This window comes from Tursiops truncatus, chromosome 13 (genome assembly GCF_011762595.2).
Source record: "Tursiops truncatus isolate mTurTru1 chromosome 13, mTurTru1.mat.Y, whole genome shotgun sequence".
In the NCBI taxonomy this organism is placed as follows: Eukaryota; Metazoa; Chordata; class Mammalia; order Artiodactyla; family Delphinidae; genus Tursiops; species Tursiops truncatus.
In genome coordinates, this window is record NC_047046.1 from 46,917,482 (window position 1) to 46,940,140 (window position 22,659).

General features: G+C 37.9%; 1 protein-coding gene across 5 annotated transcripts in view; it reads right to left on the reverse strand.

Moving 5' to 3' along the window:
• Positions 1-22,659, reverse strand: part of GAREM1 (GRB2 associated regulator of MAPK1 subtype 1) — a 209,513-nt gene that overhangs the window by 25,652 nt on the left and 161,202 nt on the right. For all 5 annotated transcript variants that reach the window (XM_033837656.2, XM_033837654.2, XM_033837655.2 and 2 more), the window contains one exon: positions 639-1,811. In XM_033837656.2, coding sequence (XP_033693547.1) covers positions 639-1,811 — 1,173 coding nt within the window. The remainder of the gene's footprint in view (positions 1-638; positions 1,812-22,659) is intronic.

Genomic DNA, 22,659 nt, shown 5'->3' on the forward strand with positions numbered 1-22,659 from the left:
GATGCTTTGATCTCAATGTAACTGTGAGGAGAGAGTTACAAATGATGCTGATGTCTCTTGATCTCTCCTTCCCCCCAATAAATCCACTCCTCCTTCAGTCCGCATCAGCGGTAAGTGGCACCAATAATCCACTCTGCTGCTCAGGCTACAAATCTAGGAGTTTCTCCTGATTTCTCTCTTTCCTTCACTACCCACATCCAATTTAATCAGTAAATACTGTTGGTTCCACCTCTGAAACATGATCCGAAGCAGCTCGTTTCTCCCTGCCATCTGCTGCTACCAACTGCTGTGGTTCAGGGTGTCATCATTTCATACCTGTTACCATATTCATCCCTCTTATCTGGTCTCCGCCTTCTGCTCTCCCCTCGCTGTTATCCGTTCTCTAGGCAGCATGTTTAAACCTCTCCTAATAAAAACTCTCCAAGAATTTCTCATCAAATGTAGAGTAAAACTCTAACTAACTCCCAAATGGTAAAAATAATCCAGCAAATATTTCTATTTCACTCCAAATTAAGCAAATTGCTCATTCTGATAATCTTCCATTGGGGAGTTTTCTTTAAGAAAGAAAATAAATTAGCAGATGACTGAGCAGAGAGATAGAAGGACCGGCACATCACCCAAAACCAGAAAGGACTTACGGCTTCAGATTTGGGAGGCACTGGAGGTGGAGGTAGGGCAATCTCTGAAGACTTCATTGCTGCTCCCAGAGTTCCGGGGACAGGAAGGGGAGAAGGTGCACATTTGGACCGGATAGAACCTCGAAACTGATCACATCTGCTCTTCTCACTCAGGGAGCGAGTGAGAGGCGGATGGCTGGGCTTGCCTTCTTCCAGCCACAGCTCTTCATAAGGAAGTTCTGACTTCCCTGTGATGCCCACTGATTCTTCACTAGCTTCTGGGAAAAGGTAGTCGCTCCCACTATCACCCGAGTCCTGATAGGGCAGGATGTCATGAGGAAAGGGGGCCCACTCTCCCCCCAGGTCCCTGCAGCCGTGGAGGTTCACCTCACTGTTGCCATGGAGATTGTTGCCATACACACAGACGGAGAGCCGGTGGAAGGACTGGGTGAGCTCATCGCGAGCATAGCTAAGGGAATTGGGGACATGGTTGTGGCCAGTGCACCGGCCCTTCTTGGGGCTCTTACAGTCCTCATTCCAGTCGGTCTTCACATCGCGGACCGCCCGTGAATACTCATCGATGTCGAACTGTTCTTGGCAGATACCCAGCCAGTGATGGACCAGGGTTTCAGGCCATACTTCCCCCTTCACCAGGTGTTCTGGGAGGCTAAACTTGGGGACAGTCAAGTGCAAAGGGAAGTGCATGGGGAGGATCTTGTTGTTCCGCAGCACACAGCAAACCACCACTGTCTTGGTCTGGATGTTCACAAACTTGTAGCGGTGCCCCTCACGGATGAAGTGGAGGTCATACGGGTTCCTCGGTGGAGGGCTGGGCACGGTCACGTTCACGGGAAGTCTGGTTTTCTCCACAATGTTGCGGATGGTGTGCTCGCCCTCCTGCATCTGAAGCTCCAGAGGGCTTCGGGTGCTGAACCTGCCCTTGCACTGGAATGGGAGGCTGATGCTCTCGTTGGTCCGGTGATTCATGCAAATGAGGCACGGCATTTTGCCTTTTCCCAGCTTGCTGATGGAATTGAGCTTCCCAATCTTTTTGAAGATGGTGTTGAGTCGTGACTTCTCCTTGAAAGTCTTTGCATAAAGGATTTCTGCCTGGCCCATGAGAGTGAGTTCATCCCCCGTACAAAGGGTGATGTTGTAAACTTCGGTGTCTTCATTGCATTCACCTGAAGCAACCTACAATAGGATAAATCAAATTTTAGGGTAGTTGTCTTTAGTTTATTCACACAGAGAAGTAGTGAACATGCTGTTAAGACACACATGCATACACAAAGGAAAATGCTGTTTTATTTTAATACCAAATTTAGACAATCCATTTCTCCTGTAATATTTATGTGGTTAACAATAACAAGATGATATTAGTTTAGACTTTTAAAAGCATTTTTTTTTCTGAAGAAGAAGGTACCCTGTATTCATTTGTAACATTTTGGGAAATACAGAAGAAAAACACCCAAAAAATAACACCCATGAACCTGATGCAGATACAGCCATGGTTAATGGTTTGATAAACATCCTTCTAGTTTCTTTTCCTATGTATTCTACCATATGGATAATTATTTTGGGACATTAGTATTATCATTGTATCATTTTCAGTTATAAAAATGCTTTCATGAATATCACTGTAGAAAATTCTTTTTAAACTATTAAAATTCTAATTTTTTACCTTTAAAAATCTAATTTTATTAACTGTTCTAAAATTGGGACAAAGGATTTAAAAAATGTCTTCTTTCTCCCCATTCTTCTATTTATTATGAAAACTATTCATATTCATTGGAAGAAATATTAGAAAATACAGATATAAAAATGAACAGTTTCTACACAACTTGACCACTAAAGATAACCTGTTAACAATTTTATATAAACAGAAAGAAAAGACAGAGATAAGATGGCGGAGTAGAAGATGTGAGCTCACTTCTCCTTACAGAAACAGCAAAATCACAACTAACTGATGAACAACCATCGACAAAAAAACAAACCACTGGAATCTATCAGAAAAGACATTCTACATCCAAAGACAAAGAAGAAGCCACAATGAGATGGTAGGAGGGGGCACAACTGCAATAAAATCAAATCCCATACCTGCTGGGTGGGCGACCCACAAACTGGAAAATAATTGTACCACAGAAGTTCTCCCACAGGAGTGAAAGTTCTGAGCCCCATGTCAGGCTCCCCAGCCTGTGGGTCTGGCAACAGGAGGAGGAGCCCCTAAAGAATCTGGCTTTGAAGGCCAGCGGGGTTTGATCTCAGGAATTCCACAGGATTGGGGGAAACAGAGACTCCACTCTTGGAGGGTGCACACAAAGTCTCATGTGCATCAGGACCCAGGAAAAAAAGCAGTGACCTCATAAGAGCCTGGGCCAAATCTGTCTGCTGTGGAGGGTCTCCTGCAGCAATGGGGGCAGCTTTGGCTCACTGCGGCAACAAAGACACTGGTGGCAGTAGTTCTGGGGAGTACTAATTGGTGTGAGCCCTAGAGGAGGTGGCCATTTTCTCTCCAAGACCTGGACCCACTCAACAGCCTGTAGGCTCTAGTGCTGGGACACCTCAGGCCAAACAATCAACAGGGAGGGAACACAGCCCCATCCATCAAGAGACAGGCTGCTTGAAGTCTTCCTGAGCGTACAGCTGCCCACTAAACATGCCCCTTGACACAGCCCTGCCCAACAGACAAACAAGACCCAGCTGCACCCACCAGTGGGGAGGAACCAGTCCCTTCCACCAGGAAGCCTGCACAAGACTCTTAGACAGCCTCATCCACCAGGGGGCAGACAGCAGAAGAACTACAACCCTGCAGCCTGCGGTAAGGAAACCACAATCATAGAAAGTTAGACAAAATGAGATGGCAGAGGAGTATGTCCCAGATGAAGGAACAAGATAAAACCCTAGAGAACAACTAAGTGAAGTGGAGATAGGCAATCTACCCAAAAAAGAATTTAGAGCAATGATAGTAAAGATGATCCAAGATCTCAGAAAAAGAATGGAGGCACAGATTGAGAAGACAGAAGAAATGTTTAACAAAGACCTAGAAGAACTAAAGACCGAACAAACAGAGATGAACAACCCAAAAACTGAAATGAAAAATTCACTGGAAGCAATCATTAGCAGAGTAACTGAGGCAGAAGAATGGATAAGTGAGCTGGAAGACAGAATGGTGGAAATCACTGCTGCAGAACAGAATAAAGAAAAAAAAATGAAAAGAAATGAGGACAGCCAAAGAGACCTCTCAGACAACATTAAACGTACCAATATTTGAATTATAGAGGTCCCAGAAGGAGAAGAGAGAGAAAAAATACCTGAGAAAATATTTGAAGAGATAATAGCTGAAAACTTCCCTAACATGGGAAAGGAAACAGTCCACCCAGGTAGAGGAAGTGCTGAGAGTCCCAGGCAGGATAAACCCAAGGAGGAACATGCTGAGACACACAATAATCAAATTGACAAAAATTAAAGACAAAGAAAAAATACTAAAAGCAACAAGAGAAAAGCAACAAATAACATAGAAGAGAACTCCCATAAGGTTATCAGCTGATTTCTCAGCAGAAACTCTGCAGGCCAGAAGGGAGAGGCATGATATATTTAAAGTAATGAAAAGGAAGAACCTACAACCAAGAATACTGTACCCAGCAAGGTTCTCATTCAGATTTGACAGAGAAATCAAAAGCTTTACAGATAAGAAAAAGCTAAGAGAATTCAAATTCAGCACCACCAGACCAGCTTTGCAACAAATGCTAAAAGAACTTCTCTAGGCAGAAAAGGCCACAACTACAAATAAGAAAATTATGAATGGAAAAGCTCAATGGTAAAGGCAAACATAAAGTAAAGGTAGGGAATCATCCACACACAAATATATCAAAACCAGCAATCGTGGGGGACTTCCCTGGTGGCGCAGTGGATAAGACTCCGTGCTCTCAATGCAGGGAGCCGAGTTCGATCTCTGGTCAGGGAACTAGATCCCACATGTGTGCTGCAACTAAGAGTTTGCATGCCACAACTAAGGAGCCCTTGTGCTGCAGCTAAGAAGCCCACAAGCCGCAACTAAGGATCCTGTGAGCTGCAAGTAAGGAGCCCACTGCTCCAACAAAGACCCAGAGCAACCAAGCTAATAAATAAATAAATACTTAAAAAACCCAGCAATCATGAGAAGAGGAGAGCATAATGCAGGATATTAGAAATGCAGTTGAAATTAAAAGACCAGCAACTTAAAACAATCTTGTTTATATATAGTCTGCTGTAACAAAAACTCATGGTAACAGCAAACCAAAAATCTACAACAGATACACACACAAAAAAGAATAAGGAATCCAAACACAACACTAAAGTTAGTCGTCAAATCACAAGAGAACAAAAGAGGAAGGGAAGAAAAAACATCTATAAAAACAAATCAAAAACAATTAACAAAATGGCAATAAGAACATACATATTGATAATTACCTTAAATGTAAATGGATTAAATGCTCCAACCAAAAGACACAGACTGGCTAAATGGATACAAAAACAAGACCCGTATATATGGTGTATACAAGAGACGCACTTCAGATCTAGGGACACACACAGACTGAAAGTGATGGGATGGAAAAAGGTATTCCACACAAATGGAAATCAAAAGAAAGCTGGAGTAGCAATACTCATATCAGACTTTAAAATAAAGACTGTTATAAGAGACAAAGGAGGACACTACATAATGGTCAAGGGAATCAATCCAAGAAGATATAACAACTGTAAATATATATGCACCCAACATAGGAGCACCTCAATATACAAGGCAAATATTAACAGCCATAAAAGGAGTAATCGACAGTAATACATAGTGGAGGACTTTAACACCCTACTTTCATCAATGGACAGATCATCCAGACAGAAGATCAATAAGGAAACACAGGCCTTAAATGACACATTAGACTAGATGGACTTAATTGATATTTATAGAGCAGTCCATCCAAAAGCAGCAGAATACAAATTCTTCTCAAGTGCACGTGGAACATTCTCCAGGACTAATCACATGCTGGGCCACAAAGTGAGTAAATTTAAGAAAATTGAAATCATATTAAGCATCTTTTACGATCACAACACTATGAGATTAGAAATCAACTACAAGAAAAAGACTGTAAAAACACAAACAGATGGAGGCTAAACAATATGCTCCTAAACAACCAATGGATCACTGAAGAAATTAAAGAGGAAATCAAAAAATACCTAAAGACAAATGAAAACAAAAGCGTGACGATCCAAAACCTATGGGACTCAGCAAAAGCAGTTTTGAGAGGGAAGTTTACTGCAATATAATCTAACCTCAGGAAACAAGAAAAATCTCAAATAAATAATCTAACCTTACACCTAAAGCAACTAGAAAAATAAGAACAAACAAAACCCAAAGTTAGTAGATGGAAAGAAATCATAAAGATCAGAGCAGAAATGAGGATGAAGAAAAAGCAGAAAAGATCAATGAAACTAAAAGCTGGTTCTTTGAAAAGATAAACAAAACTGATAAACCTTTAGCCACACTCATCAAGAAAAAAGGGGAGAGGACTCAAATCAATAAAATTAGATATGACAAAGGAGAAGTCACAACTGACACCACAGAAATACAAAGGATCATGAAAGACTACCATATATGCCAATGAAATGGACAACCTACAAGAAATGGACAAATTCTTTGAAAGGTACAATCTCCCAAGACTGAACCAGGGAGAAATAGAAAATATGAACAGACCAATCACAAGTACTCAAATTGAAACTGTGATTAAAGAACTCCCAACAAACAAAAGTCCAGGACCAGATGACTTCACAGGTAAATTCTATCAAACATTCAGAGAACACCTATCTTTCTGAAAGTATTACAAAAAATTGCAGAGGAAGGAACACTCCCAACCCATTCTGTGAGGCCACTATCACCCTGATACCAAAACCAGAAAAAGATACCACAAAAAAAGAAAATTACAGGCCAGTATCACTGATGAACAGTCGCAAAAACACTCAGCAAAATACTAGCTAACTAAATCCAACAATACTTTTTTTTTTTGGAAGTCTTTCAGAACTAAAGTTTTTTTTTTTAATACATCTTTATTGGAGTATAATTGCTTCACAATGTTATTTTAGTTTCTGTTGTACAACAAAGTGAATCAGCCATGTGCATACATATATCCCCATATCCCCTCCCTCTTGAACCTCCCTCCCACCCTCTCTATCCTACCCCTCTACGTCATTGCAAAGCACCAAGCTGATCTCCCTGTGCTATGCTGTTGCTTCCCACTAGCTATCTATTTTACATTTGGTAATGTATATATGTTGATGTTACTCTCACTTCACCGCAGCTTCCCCCTCCCTCATGTCCTCAAGTCCATTTTCTATGTCTACATCTTTATTCCTGCCCTGCCCCTAGGTTCATCAGTACCATTTTTTTTAGATTCCATATATATGTGTTAGCATATGGTATTTGTTTTTCTCTTTCTGATTTCCTTCACTCTGTAAGACAGACTCTAGGTCCATCCACCTCACTACAAATAACTCAATTCCGTTTCTTTTTATGGCTGAGTAATATTGCACTGTATACATGTGCCACATCTTTATCCATTCATCTGTCGATGGCCATTTAGGTTGCTTCCATGTCCTGGCTGTTGTAAATAGAGCTGCAATGAACACTGTGGTACATGTCTCTTTTTGAATTACGGTTTTCTCAGGGTATGTGCTGAGTAGTGGGATTGCTGGGTCATGTGGTAGTTCAATTTTTCAGTTTCTTAAGGAACCACCATACTGTTCTCCATAGTGGTTGTATCAATTTACATTCCCACCAACAGTGCAGGAGGGTTCCCTTTCACTACACCCTTTCCAGCATTTATTGTTTCATTTTTTTGAAAATGGCCATTCTGTCAGGTGTGAGGTGATACCTCATTGTAGTTTTTGATTTGCATTTCTCTAATAATTAGTGATGTTGAGCATCTTTTCATGTGCCTCTTGGTCATGTGTATGCCTTTGGTGAAATGTCTATTTAGATCTTCCACTCATTTTTTAATTGGGTGGTTTTCAACAATACTTTAAAAGGATCACACACCATGATCAAGTGGGATTTATCCCAGGGATGCAAGAATTTTTCAATATCCGAAAATCAATCAGTGTGATACAGAACATCAACAAACTGAAGAATAAAACCCACGTGATCCGAAGACAAAGGAGAAGCCACAATGAGGCGGTAGGAGGGGCACAAACACAATAAAATCAAATCCCATAAATGCTGGGTGGGTGACTCACAGACTGGAGAACACTTATACCACAGAAGTCCACCCACTGGAGTGAAAGTTCTGAGCCCCACGTCAGGCTTCCCAATCTGGGGGTCTGGCAATGGGAGGAAGAATTCCTAGAGAAATCAGACTTTGAAGGCAAGTGGGATTTGATTGCAGGACTTTGACAGGACTGGGGGAAACAGAGACTCCACTCTTGGAAGGCACACACAAAGTAGTGTGCTCATCGCGACCCACGGGAAGGAGCAGTGACCCATAGGAGACTGAAACAGACCTACCTGCTACTGTTGGAGGGTCTCCTGCAGATGTTGGGGGCAGCTGTGTGTTACTGTGAGGACAAGGACACTGGCACAGAAATTCTGGGAAGTACTCCTTGGCATGAGCCCTCCCAGAGTCTGCCATTAGCCCCACCAAAGAGCCAGGGTAGGCTGCAGTGTTGGGTCGCCTCAGGCCAAACAACCAACAGGGAGGGAACCCAGCCCCAGCCATCAGCAGACAAGTGGATTAAAGTTTTACTGAGCTCTGCCCACCAAAGCAAAAGCCAGCTGTACCCACCACCAGTCCCTCCCATCAGGAAACTTGCACAAGCCTCTTAGACAGCCTCATCCACCAGAGGGCAGACAGGAGAAGCAAGAACTACAATCCTGCAGCCTGTGGAACAAAAACCACATTCACAGGAAGACAGACAAGATGAAAAGGCAGAGGGCTATGTACCAGATGAAGGAACAAGATAAAACCCCAGAAAGACAACTTAATGAAGTGGAGATAGGCAACCTTCCAGAAAAAGAAATCAGAATAATGATAGTGAAGATGATTCAGGACCTCGGAAAAAGAATGGAGGCAAAGATTGAGAAGATGCAAGAAATGGTTAACAAAGATCTAGAAGAATTAAAGAACAAAGAAACGGAGATGAACAACACAAGAACTGAAATGAAAAATACACTAGAAGGAATCAACAGCAGAATAACTGAGGCAGAAGAACGGGTAAGTGACCTGGAAGACAGAATGGTGGAATACACTGCTGCAGAACAGAATAAAGATAAAAGAATGAAAAGAAATGAAGACAGCTTAAGAGACCTCTGGGACAACATTAAACACAACAACATTCGCATTATAGGGGTCCCAGAAGGAGAAGAGAGAGAAAGGACCTGAGAAAATATTTGAAGAGATTATAGTTGAAAATTTCCCTAACATGGAAAAGGAAATAGCCACCCAAGTCCAGGAAGTGCAGAGAGTCCCATACAGGATAAAACCAAGGAGAAACACGCCAAGACACATAGTAATCAAATTGGCAAAAATTAAAGGCAAAGAAAAATTATTGAAAGCAGCAAGAGAAAAATGACAAATAACATACAAAGGAACTCCCATAAGGTTAAGAGCTGATTTCTCAGCAAAAGCTCTACAAGCCAGAAGGGAGTGGCATGATATACTTAAAGTGATGAAAGGGAAGAACCTACAACCAAGAGTACTCTACCTGGCAAGAATCTCATTCAGATTTGATGGAGAAGTCAAAAGCTTTACAGACAAGCAAAAGCTAAGAGAATTCAGCACCACCAAACCAGCTCTACAACAAATGCTAAAGGAACTTCTCTAAGTGGGAAACACAAGAGAAGAAAAGGACCTACAAAAACAAACCCAAAACAATTAAGAAAATGGTCATAGGAACATACATATCGATAATTACTTTAAACGTGAATGGATTAAATGCTCCAACCAAAAGACACAGGCTTGCTGAATGGATACAAAAACAAGACCAATATGTATGCTGTCTTCAAGAGACCCACTTCAGACCTAGGGACACATACAGACTGAGAGTGAGGGGATGGAAAAAGATATTCCATGCAAATGGAAATCCAAAGAAAGCTGGAGTAGCAATACTCATATCAGATAAAATAGACTTTAAAAGAAAGAATGTTACAAGAGACAAGGAAGGACACTACATAATGATCAAGGGATCAATCCAAGAAGAAGATATAACAATTCTAAATATATATGCACCCAACATAGGAGCACCTCAATACATAAGGCAACTGCTAAGAGCTATAAAAGAGGAAATCGACAGTAAGACAGTAATAGTGGGGGACTCCTAACACCTCACTTACACAAATGGACAGATCATCCAAACAGAAAATTAACAAGGAAACACAAGCTTTAAATGACACAACAGACCAGATAGATTTAATTGATATTTATAGGACATTCCATCCAAAAACAGCAGATTACACTTTCTTCTCTAGTGCACATGGAACATTCTCCAGGATAGATCACATCTTGGGTCACAAATTAAGCTTCAGTAAATTTAAGAAAATTGAAATCATATCAAGCATCTTTTCTGACCACAATGCTATGAGATTAGAAATCAATTACTGGGAAAAAATGTAAAAAACACAAACACATGGAGGCTGAACAGTATGTTACTAAATAACCAAGAGATCACTGAAGAAATCAGAGGAAATAAAGAAATACCTAGGGATAAATGACAGTGAAAACACAATGATCCAAAACCTATGGGATGCAGCAAAGGCAGTCTAAGAGGGAAGTTTATAGCAATACAAGCCTACATCAAGAAACGAGAAAAATCTCAAATAAACAATCTAACCTTACACCTAAAGAACTAGAGAAAGAAGAAGAAACAAAACCCAAAGTTAGCAGAAGGAAAGAAATCATAAAGATCAGAGCAGAAATAAATGAAATAGAAACGAAGAAAACAGTGGCAAAGATCAATGAAACTAAAAGCTGGTTCTTTGAGAAGATAAACAAAGTTGATAAACTATTAGCCAGACTCATCAAAAAAAAGAGGGAGAGGACTCAATTAATAAAATACAAATGAAAGAGGAGTAGTTACAACAGACACCACAGAAATACAAAGCATCCTAAGAGACTACTACAGCAACTCTATGCCAATAAAATGGACAATTTGGAAGAAATGGACAAATTCTTAGAAAGGTATAACCTTCCAAGACTGACCCAGGAAGAAATAGAAAATATGAACAGACCAATCACAAGTAATGAAATTGAAACTGTGATTAAGAATCTTGCAACAAACAAAACTTCTGGTCCACATGGCTTCACAGGTGAATTCTATCGAACATTTAGAGAAGAGCTAACACCCATCCTTCTCAAACTCTTCCAGAAAATTGCAGAGGAAGGAATACTCCCAAACTCATTCTATGAGGCCACCATCACCCTGATACCAAAACCAGACAAAGACACTACAAAAAAAGAAAATTATAGACCAATATCACTGATGAATACAGATGCAAAAATCCTCAACAAAATACTAGCAAACAGAATCCAACAACACATTAAAAGGATCATATACCATCATCAAGTGGGATTTATCCCAGGGATGCAAGGATTCTTCAATATACACAAATCAATCGATGTGGTACACCATATTACAAAATTGAAGGAGGAAAACCATATGATCATCTCAATACATGCAGAAAAAGCTTTAGACAAAATTTGATACCCATTTATGATAAAAACTCTCCGGAAAGTGGGCACATAGGGAACCTCCCTCAACATAATAAAGGCCATATATGACAAACCCACAGCAAACATCATTCTCAATGGTGAAAAACTGAAAGCATTTCCTCTAAGATCAGAAACAAGAGAAGGATGTCCACTCTCGCCACTATTATTCAACATAGTTTTGGAAGTCCTAGCCATGCAATCAGAGAAGAAAAAGAAATAAAAGGAATACAAATTGGAAAAGAAGAAGCAAAACGGTCACTGTTTGCAGATGACATGATACTATACATAGAGAATACTAAAGATGCCACCAGAAAACTACTAGAGCTAATCAATGAGTTTGGTAAAGTAGCAGGATACAAAATTAATGCACAGAAATCTCTTGCATTCCTATACACTAATGATGAAAAATCTGAAAGAAGTGAAGGAAACAGTCCCATTTACCACTGCAAGAAAAAGAATAAATACCTAGGAATAAACCTACCTAGGGAGACAAAAGACCTGTATGCACAGAACTATAAGACACTGTGAAAGAATTTAAAGATGAAACCAACAGATGGAGAGATATACCATGTTGCTGGATTGGAATAATCAACATTGTGAAAATGACTCTACTACCCAAAGCAATCTACATATTCAAGGCAATCCCCATCAAATTACCAGTGGTATTTTTTTACAGAACTAGAACAAAAAATCTTAAAATTTGTATGGAGACACAAAAGCCCCCGAATAGCCAAAGCAGTCTTGAGGGAAAAAACCAGAGCTGGAGGAATCAGACTCCCTTACTTCAGACTATACTACAAAGGTACACTAATCAGGACAATATGGTACTGGCACAAAAACAGAAATATAGATCAATGGAACAGGATAGAAAGCCCAGAGATAAACCCACGCACCTATGGTAAACTAATCTATGACAAAGGAGGCAAGGATATACAATGGAGAAAAGACAGTCTCTTCAATAAGCACTGCTGGGAAAACTGGACAGCTACATGTAAAAGAATGAAATTAGAACACACCCTAACACCATACACAAAAATAAACTCAAAATGTATTAGAGACCTAAATGTAAGACCAGACATTATAAAACTCTTAGAGGAAAACATAGGAAGAACACTCTTTGACATAAATCACAGCAAGATCCTTTTTGATCCACCTACTAGAGTAACGGAAATAAAAACAAAAATAAACAAATGGGACCTAATGAAACTTCAAAGCTTTTGCAAAGCAAACTACAAACAAGGTGAAAAGAGAAGCCTCAGAATGGGAGCAAACATTTGCAAATGAGTCAACAGACAAAGGATTAATCTCCAAAATATATAAACAGCTCATGCAGCTCAATATTAAAAAAAACCAACAACCCAATCAAAAAATGGGCAGAAGACCGAAATAGACATTTCTCCAAAGAGGACATACAGATGACCAAGAAGCATATGAAAAGCTGCTCAACATCACTAATTATTAGAGAAATGCAAATCAAAACTACAATGAGGTATCACCTCACACCAGTTAGAGTGGGCATCATCAAAAAATCTACAAACAACAAATGCTGGAGAGGGTGTGGAGAAAACGGAACCCTCTTGCACTGTTGGTGGGAATGTAAATTGATACAGCCACTATGGAGAACAGTATGGAGGTTCCTTACAAAACTAAAAATAGAATTACCATATGACCCAGCCATCCCACTATTGGGCATATACCCAGAGAAAACCATAATTGAACAAGACACATGCACCCCAATGTTCTTTTGTGCACTATTTACAACAGCCAGGTCATGGATGCAACCTAAATGCCCATCGACAGACGAATGGATAAAGAAGATGTGGTACATATATACAATGGAATATTACTCAGCCATACAAAGGAATGAAATTAGGTCATTTGTAGAGATGTGGATGAATCTAGAGACTCTCATACAGAGTGAAGTTAGTCAGAAAGAGAAAAACAAATATTGTATATTAATGCATATATGTGGAACCTAGAAAAATGGTACAGATGAACCGGTTTACAGGGCAGAAATAGAGACACAAATGTAGAGAGCAAACGTATGGACACCAAGCGGGGGAAAGCACCAGGGGTGGTGGTGGTGGTGGTGCGATGAATTGGGAGATTGAGATTTACATGTATACATTGATGTGTATAAAATGGATGACTAATAAGAACCTGCTGTATAAAAATAAATAAATAAAATAAAATTAAAAAAAAAAAAACACCAAAAACCCATGTGATCATCTCAATAGATGCAGGAAAAGCTTTTGACAAAATTCAACACCCATTTATGATAAAAACTCTCCAGAAACTGGGTATAGAGGGAACATCCCTCAACGTAATAAAGGCCACATATGATAAACCTAGAGCTAGCATCATACTCAATGGGGAAAGGATGAGGAACAAGACAAGGATGTCCACTCTCGCCACTTTTATTCAACATAGTTTTGGAAGTCCCTAGCTATGGCAATCAGAGAAGGATAAAAAAATGAATCCAAATTGGAAAAGAAGAAGGAAAACTGTCAGTGTCTGCAGATGACATGATACTATACATAAAAAATCCTAAAGATGCTACCAGAAAACTAATAGAACTCATTACTGAATTAGGTAAAGTTACAGGATACAAAATTAATACACATAAATCTGTTGCATTTCTATACACTAACAACAAAAGATCAGAAAAAGAAATTAAAGAAACAATCCCATTTACCATTGTAGCAAAAAGAATAAAATACCTAAGAATATCCCTGTCTAAGTAGGCAAAAGATCTGTACTCTGAAGCTATAAGACACTGATGAAAGAAAGTGAAGATGATACAAACAGTTGGAAAGATACACCATGTTCTTGGATTGGAAGAATCAATATTGTTAAAATGGCCATACCACCCAAGGCAATCTACAGATTCAATGCAATCCCTATCAATTTACCAGTGGCATTTTTCACAGAACTGAAACAAAAAAATCTTAAAATTTGTATGGAGACACAAAATACCCCAGATAGCCAGAGCAATCTTGGGACAGAAAAATGGAGCTGGAAGAATCAGGCTCCCTGACTTCAGTCTATACTACAAAGCTACAGTACCGTACAGGCACAAAAACAGAAATACGGATTAATGGAACAGGGTGGAAAGCCCAGAAATAAACCCATGTACCTATGGGCAATTAATCTATGACAAAGAAAGCAAGGCTATACAATGGAGGAAAGATGGTCTCTTTAATAAATGGTGCTGGGAAAATTGGACAGCTACATGTAAAAAAATGAAATTAGAACATCCTTTAACAACATACACAAAAATGAGCTCAAAATGGATTAATAAAGCCCTAAATGTAAGACCAGATACTACAAAACTCTTAGAGGAAAACATAGGCCGAACACTCTTTGACATAAATCTCAGCAATATCTTTTATGATCCGCCTCCTAGAGTACTGGAAATAAAAACAAAAATAAACAACTGGGGCCTAATTAAACTCAAAAGCTTTTGCACAGCAAAGGAAACCATAAACAAAATGAGAAAACAACCTACAGAATGGGAGAAAATATTTGCAAACAATGCGAGTGACAAGGGATTAGTCTCTAAATTTTACAAACAGGTCATGTGGCTTGACATAAAAAAAACCCCAAAACAACCGAATCAAAAAATGGGCAGAAGACATAAATAGACATTTCCCCAAAGAAGATATATAGATGGCCAAGAGGCACATGAAAAGATGCTCAACATCGCTAATTATTAGAGAAATGCTAATCAAAACTACAATGAGGTATCACCTCACACCACTCAGAATGGCCATCGTCAAAAAGTCTACAAACAATAAATGCTGGCAAGGGTGTGGAGAAAAGGGAACCCTCCTGCACCATTGGTGGGAATGTAAATTGGTGCAGCCACTATGGAGAACAGTATGGAGGTTCCTTAAGAAACTAAAAATGGAGCTACCATATGACCCACCAATCCCACTCCTGGGCATACATCCAGAGGAAATCATGGTTTGAAAGGATACATGCATCCCAATGTTCACCGCAGCGCTGTTTACAATAGCCAAGACACGGAAGCAACTTAAATGTCCATCGACAGATGAACAGATGAAGAAGATGTGGTACATATATACATTGGAATACTACTCAGCAATTAAAAAGAATGAAATAAAAAAAAAGAAATGAGTGTATCAGTCTATCTCAGATATATATAAATACACATACAGTTTTATTGCTCTGCTTCTCACTGTAATTTATCTATTTTCCTGTGCATATACTCCATCAATTGTAATACTAACCTAACATATTCCAATATATATGGATATGCCTTAATTCATTTGACCAATTCCTTATTGTTAGACAGATGGGATTTCCCAATTTTTAGCAAGTATAAATAGTACTGCAGCAAACTTTTTTACACTTCAATTATTTCCTTAGGATAAAGTCTCAGAATTGCATGGACAAAGCTGTATATACATGTGAAAGGTCTAATATGTGTTACCCATTGTACTTCATCAATGTTATACAGACATATTTCTACTCTATGAAGTTATGTTTCCCCATACCCATGCTGAATAAATTTAATGTTTACCAATATTAAAAGTAAAGCATGTGTCCTGCATTTATTTATGTCTTATGTTGAATATGCTTGAATATTAGTATTGTGAATATTTTCTGGTATTTATTTATCAAGCTATTTAGAGTTTTTCCTCTGTGAATTGTCTACTTGTGTCCCTCACCCATTTTTCTGTTGTGATGGCTATCTTATTGATTACTATTTATGCAATGTGAATGTCATTTATGCTATACATTTTCCAATATGTTGCTTGCATTTCAATTTTATGCCTTCTTTAAGTATTAAAGTTTTTTTCTATGCAGCATTTTCAAACATTTCCTTTGTGATTTCATTCTTGGGTGTTATGTGTCTACTTGTTGAGAAGATATAGATCAAGGTTCTGATCTAGGAGTGGTTTTGCCCCCCCCCCCCCCACCAGGGGACATCTGACAGTGTCTTCAGACATTTTTGATGGCCATGACTGGGAGGGTGCTTACACCTAGTGGGAACAAAGAATGGTGGTAAACATGCTACAAGGCACAGGACAGTCCTACAGCAAAGATTTATCCAGTCCAATTTTCACTGGTGCTCAGGTTGAGAAATGTTGATATCATTAACCAATATTTTCTTCCGGCATTTTGATGGTTTCATTTATTAAATATTTAACTTATTTAATTTTTTTGGTGGATTATTTAAGGTAGGGATCTGACTTCAGTTTTTTAAATAGTTAACTGAGTGTCCAGTACATTTCCAAATAACCATCCCTTTCATCACTGATCTGAAGTGCCACTTTTATTATATATTAAATTTATAAAACACATACACTCAAATGTATACATATATTAGCATTTATTTAGGGGCCATTTTACCCTATGACCTTTCTGCCTATTTTCCTATCATAACAATACTGTTTTAATTCCTGTATCTTTGTCATACATTTTGAGATCTGATGACAAAAGCCCTCACTTGTGGTTATTCTGACTCAAAGTTTTTAGATGGAAATAAACAAGAGAAGCAAAGTCAAAAGTCAAATAACAGACTGACAGAAAATATTTCCAGTGTATATGACAGAAAAAGAGCCAACATCCCTAATACATAAGCAGTTTTTAAAAAAGACCCCAAAACCTCCAGAAAAACAGAAAAGCCATGAATAATCAATCTACTAAAAAGATACATCTATGAAAAGATGTTCAACTTTTCTTATACTAAACAGAAAGGTAAACTATAATTCCACTGAGATACCATTTCTCACCTAGAACACTGATAAATATTCAAAAGCTAGACACTGCCCTCAGTTGGTAAAGCTATGGGGAAACAGGCACTCTTGTTCATAGCTGGTGGAAATGCAAATAGTACAAGCCTGGTGGCCAGGAATTTGGCAATACCTAACCAATCTATTCATGCATTTATCCCTCCACCCAGCAATGCTACTTTTAGGAATTTACCCTGAAGACATTTCTCCAACCGTATGAAAATACCCATGTACAAGGTTATTCGTTGTAGCATCATTTGTATTTGTAAAATACTGGAACCTATTTCAATGCCCAAACATTGACAATTGATTGAATAAACTATGGTACACACACGAAATGATATTACGTGAAAATGAATGAGTACTGTTAGTTCAGTGAATTGGTATGAAATAAATTCCAGGATATACTAAGTTAAAAAAAAAGCAAAGCACGTGAAAATTTATATGGTATATTGCCTTTTTGTTTAAGAAAGAAGGAAAAGTGTGTGTGTGTGTGTATTTCTGCTTATTTTTTTTTTAAGGAACACAAGAAAAATAAACCAGAAAACAATGAAATTGGTCACTTACAGGAGGGAGGGGAGGGAGGAAGGGACATGGGGGAGAGTGACACCTCTGTGAGTAAACCTTGCTATAGAGTTTTGTCTTTTAGGAAGTAGGCTAATGGCCTATATATTCAAAAAGTACGATAAAAGTTAACAAGAAATTTAAAAAAAAAGCTGAATGCAAATGGAAACAGATGAACCCAACTGTATTTCAAATGAATAAACTAACAGCCCTGGGGACAGAGAAATAATCCAAGTAACTTTGGAACACTGACTATATACTACAAGTAAGGAAAAGAAAAGACCAACCAAGATTGTGTTCTTTTTAGTAGATTTGTTTTGTATAGGGATATAGGTAGAGTGATTCTCAAACAACTCTATGTGTATTGTAGAACTGAACAAATGAGTAAATGTGTCGATATTTTGGGAGCCAGAGTTTTCACCGTGGCAGGGGAGACGGAAGTATGGAATTGGGAAAAGCAAGCAAGAACTCCACAGGGTTGGATTGGAATTGGACATATTAGTACCAACTCATAATTGAAGAAACCACACACACACATACTACTTAGCTTTGTTCTTTCCAAGGGACTAGAAGCAAAGATTCCAACTATCGCCAAGTATACTTAGTGCCCAACTCATTCCCCATTAAAAGGAACTAGGGCTCCTGGGACAAATGACTGATTCCAGGGCTAGGGCAGGAAAGATACAAGATTAGCTTGGAACATTCTGTTGTGCCCGAAAGTGCTCATAAGATGATGGGATCATGTCAAAAAGACACAGGAGCCAGCCTGAACTAGCCCCCACTGGCTAAATCTGGGACAGTTTGAGTACCACAGTAAATGAAGACTGTAATGAGTTATAATCTATTGAATAAAACAGGAACGTCTAAGTCCATATTGTTAACAAAAAGATGAATGAATGAACAAAATGAATGGGGGAAAAGCTGACAAATGTAAAGAAGTGGTGGAATTGAAAAAAATCGTAATTTTGTATCTATTACAGTAAAGATTATACACTAGAATCATTAATACTGAATTTATAGAAGTTTGATTAAGGTAATAGATAATGTGCAAGGTCTTAAAATGTCATCCCCAGAAGCTAATTAATTACCAGGGGAGGAAAAGTAATTGTAGAGGGTAGAAAGTGGACACATCTTGACCAAGTGATAAAACCTAATATTACCAAAGAGAAGCATGTTCACGTCACGTACCTCTGGATATGATTCCCTGAGAAGTTCAGGACCTCAATCACATAACATTCCACCTTAAAAACGCATTCATTACTAGAATCTAATCATGAGGAAATATCAGAAAAACCCAAAATGAGAAATATTCTATAAAATATCTGGTGTGTATTCTTGAAAAACATCCATGTGATGAAAGACAAAGAAAGGTTGAAGAACTGTTCCAGATTAAAGTGAAATAAAGAGAAATGAAAAGTAAATGCCGTACGTGATTCTGGAATGGATTCTGTACTGGAAGAAACAAAAATACTATAAAGTACGACACTGGGACACTTGGCAAAGTTAGAACACAGACTGTAAATAAAAGTATTGTTATCAACGTACCGTGGTTACATAAGAAAATATCCTTATGCTTAGGAAATATACACTATTAAGGGGCAAAGGGCATAATGTAGGCAATTCACTCTTGAATGGTTCAGAAAAACATACATATGTATGTATATGCACATGCAGGAGTAGAGGATGATAAAACAAATGTGCAAAATGTTAACAGTTGGTGAATCTAAAGTGGTTAGGGAGATCTTATATTATTCTTGCAATAATTCTTTAAGATTGAAATTATTTAAAAATAAAAACTTAAAAGAAAACATGGCAATAGGAAATTTTAGATATTTTTGCCTATTTTTCCAGATGAACTTTAGAATCATCCTGTCCATGGTTTGCACTGGTAATTTTACTGGAAGTACATCTACATGGTGTTTTGACAAGAAGTAACATCATTATATTAGTATTTCCAAATAGGCAGATGAAAACTCTCACCATGTATTCATATCTTTTATTTCCCTTATTAGTATTTAAATTTGCCTTTGTTATCAATCCCTGGACATTACTGTTTACTGTCTTGTTGAATATACTTTGCTGCTATTCTGTGTGTCCAGTAATCTTATTGTAATAGTTTTTCCCAGTTGATTCTCTTGGGATTCCTAGGTAATTATATCTTATGCAGTCGAAAAATTTGTTTTCATTTTTAAAGTTTTCATCCTTTCTCCCCACAACAGAGTGGTGGTGGCAAGAGTGTTGCTTCACATTTTAATGTGAATATCATCTGTGTTTTAATATCAACTATGAGAAATTTGTTGGTTTGAAATGGATATTTAAAAAAATCTTATTAGTGATGTGTCTTTCCAATTCTAGTTTTCGAAAAGTTTCTACAATGAAATTAATTTTTTTTTTACCAAATGCTGTTTCTGTATCCAATAAGATAGTCATATGTTTATTTTTCATTTTGATGTATTTTATATTTTAATAGTAGATTCCCAAATAGTAAAACAACACTACATGCCCGAAAAAATCTCGACGTGATCATGTTGCACTTAAAAAATATACTGCATGATTCTCCTTGATAGCATTTGATCTATGATTGAGGTATCTTAGTCACAGGTGAGATTAGTCTACAGTTTTATTATTATGTTATCTTTATCACATTTTAGTATCAGGCTTACATTAAGCCTGAGATGGATTTTTTCTTTTATGTTAATAAAAAAGCATCTTGGGTCAAGTGACTGACATTGTTCATATTGCTTACTGAGTAGGAATCATTATGTCTTTAGAAAACTAGGTAGTAAGAATCCTTGTAAATAATTTCTTACCCATTCTGGGTCATCTCTATATAATTTTAACCTTTGGGAAAAGGAGTTTGTCGATCAACATTAGTGCTATATAAAACAAACAGTTCTGTTGTCTCTGGAGTGAAGGGAATCCCTCTGAAGGAGGCATTATCAGTACATAAATGGCAGCACGATATTGTTTTAACAGCAGTTCAGGCTCCTAAGGTTTAAAATCCATTTAAGTGGACTCAGATAAGTGTTATTATTATTATTTTTTAACAAGACCTCAACTTAGCTGTGTTTATTTTCAGATTCAGCATTCATCTGGACTTCTATATTGGAGTTAGTTTAGGAATTTAAATCAATTAATTAATAATAAATAAATTAAATTTAACTTTTTATTTGGAATAATTTCAGATTTGTAGAAAAGTTGCAAAGGCAGTACAGAGCGTTCCTGTATACCCTTCACCTAGCTTCTCCTGTTAACATCTTACAAAACCATGGCACGTTATCAAAGCTAAGAAATGAACATTGGTACAATCTATTAACTACATTATAAGCTTTATTTGGATTTCACTAAATTTTTCCATGAATGTCCTTTTTCTGTTCCTGGACCAAACCAGGATACCACATTGCATCTAGGCCTCTGTTCTGTGAGTTTCTTTATCTTGCCTTGTTTTTTATGACCTTGACAGTTTTGAAGAATATAGAAGAGGGTTTTCTTTGAAGCTAATATATCATTTATACATGACAGTACTTGGCACGTATTAAAGCTGACTGTCTTTTCCTACAGAACCTGTAGCTTCAAGGTTTCAGTTATTTTATTCTCCTGACTTTGGTCACCAAGGGTCCTTATGAAGATTCACTGGCTATTAATTTTAATTTTTGGTTTATCCCTTTTACTTCCAGCTGGCAACTAGTTAAGCTTATAATAACACAGATCAGAGGTCAGCAAACTACTGCCCACAGTCCAACTCTGGCCCACCACATGACTTTGTAAATAAAGTTTTATTAGGACACTGCTACACCCATTTGTTTCTGCACGGTCTGTGGCTGCTTTCACTCTCCACTGGCAATGCTGAGTAGCTGCAACAGGGACTGTATGGCCTGCAAACTCTAACCTAGTTACTCTTTGTGCGCCTTTACAGAAAAAGGTTGCTGACCCCTGGTATAGATGAATAAAAGGAACCATGTTCTTTGGAAATTAATTGGTACAATACTATTAAGGGTACAATACTAATAACTAAACTACAAGCTGAGTTTGAATCCTGTTTACTATTAGGTGACCTCAGATGAAGTGTTTTACCTTTTTGAGCCTCAGTTTCCTCATCTGTAAAATGAGAACACCGTCAGCTACTTCTCAAGCTTAAGCAATGTAGGTAAACAACTTCCCACAGTGGTACGCCCCCAATAAGGGGAGACCATTATTATTACTTTTATTAACAGTAGTTCTTAAAATGTTTTAATTCTTATAATTCTGCTTCACATTACCTTTCACATCTCTGTATTTTCATGTTATTTTCTATTTTCATGCACTACTGTTTTCAAGCCCAAACTGCTACCTTTAAGCATTATCCTTCCTTCTGTACTAAAGAATTGCTCAAGTTTTTATTGAATGTGTTATCCCAGAATAAAACTTAATGTCAGAATAGGGACTGAAATATCATTACAGTTGTATCTCAAAGGAAGTGAACATGTTGAAATGATTCAGAATATACTGTTTTAGGATAAACTGGTCTCCAAAATGCTCAGATGCATTGCTATACTTCCTTTTTATTGGAACTTTATAAAAAAAGTTGGCAGTTCATCCATTTGGATCAGAATGGAGACAAGGATGTTGAGAAAGGGTTCTCATGAGATTTGAGGAAACACACACATGTTCCCTCATACAACAAACTGTTTCCAGTGAACATACAGGGAGCCAACAGTGCTTCTCAAACATGAAGGAATAACAAGAAGAAATGTCTCTTTCTAGCTTCTTTCAATTGGTATTTTTTCTATTTTTCCTCATTTACTTTTATAAACATACACCTTCCAGAATGAAGAAATTATAGGTCTAGTGAGTACTGCACACCAAATGATCTGAAAGAGAATGTCCACATAGTTTGTGAGACACGATTCACACAGATTAAACAGATCTAAATTATCTTCAGTAAATGTCACTCTCTGGGCACACTCAACAGTTTTGTCTACGTCTTTGTGTATGTCTGTACTTCTA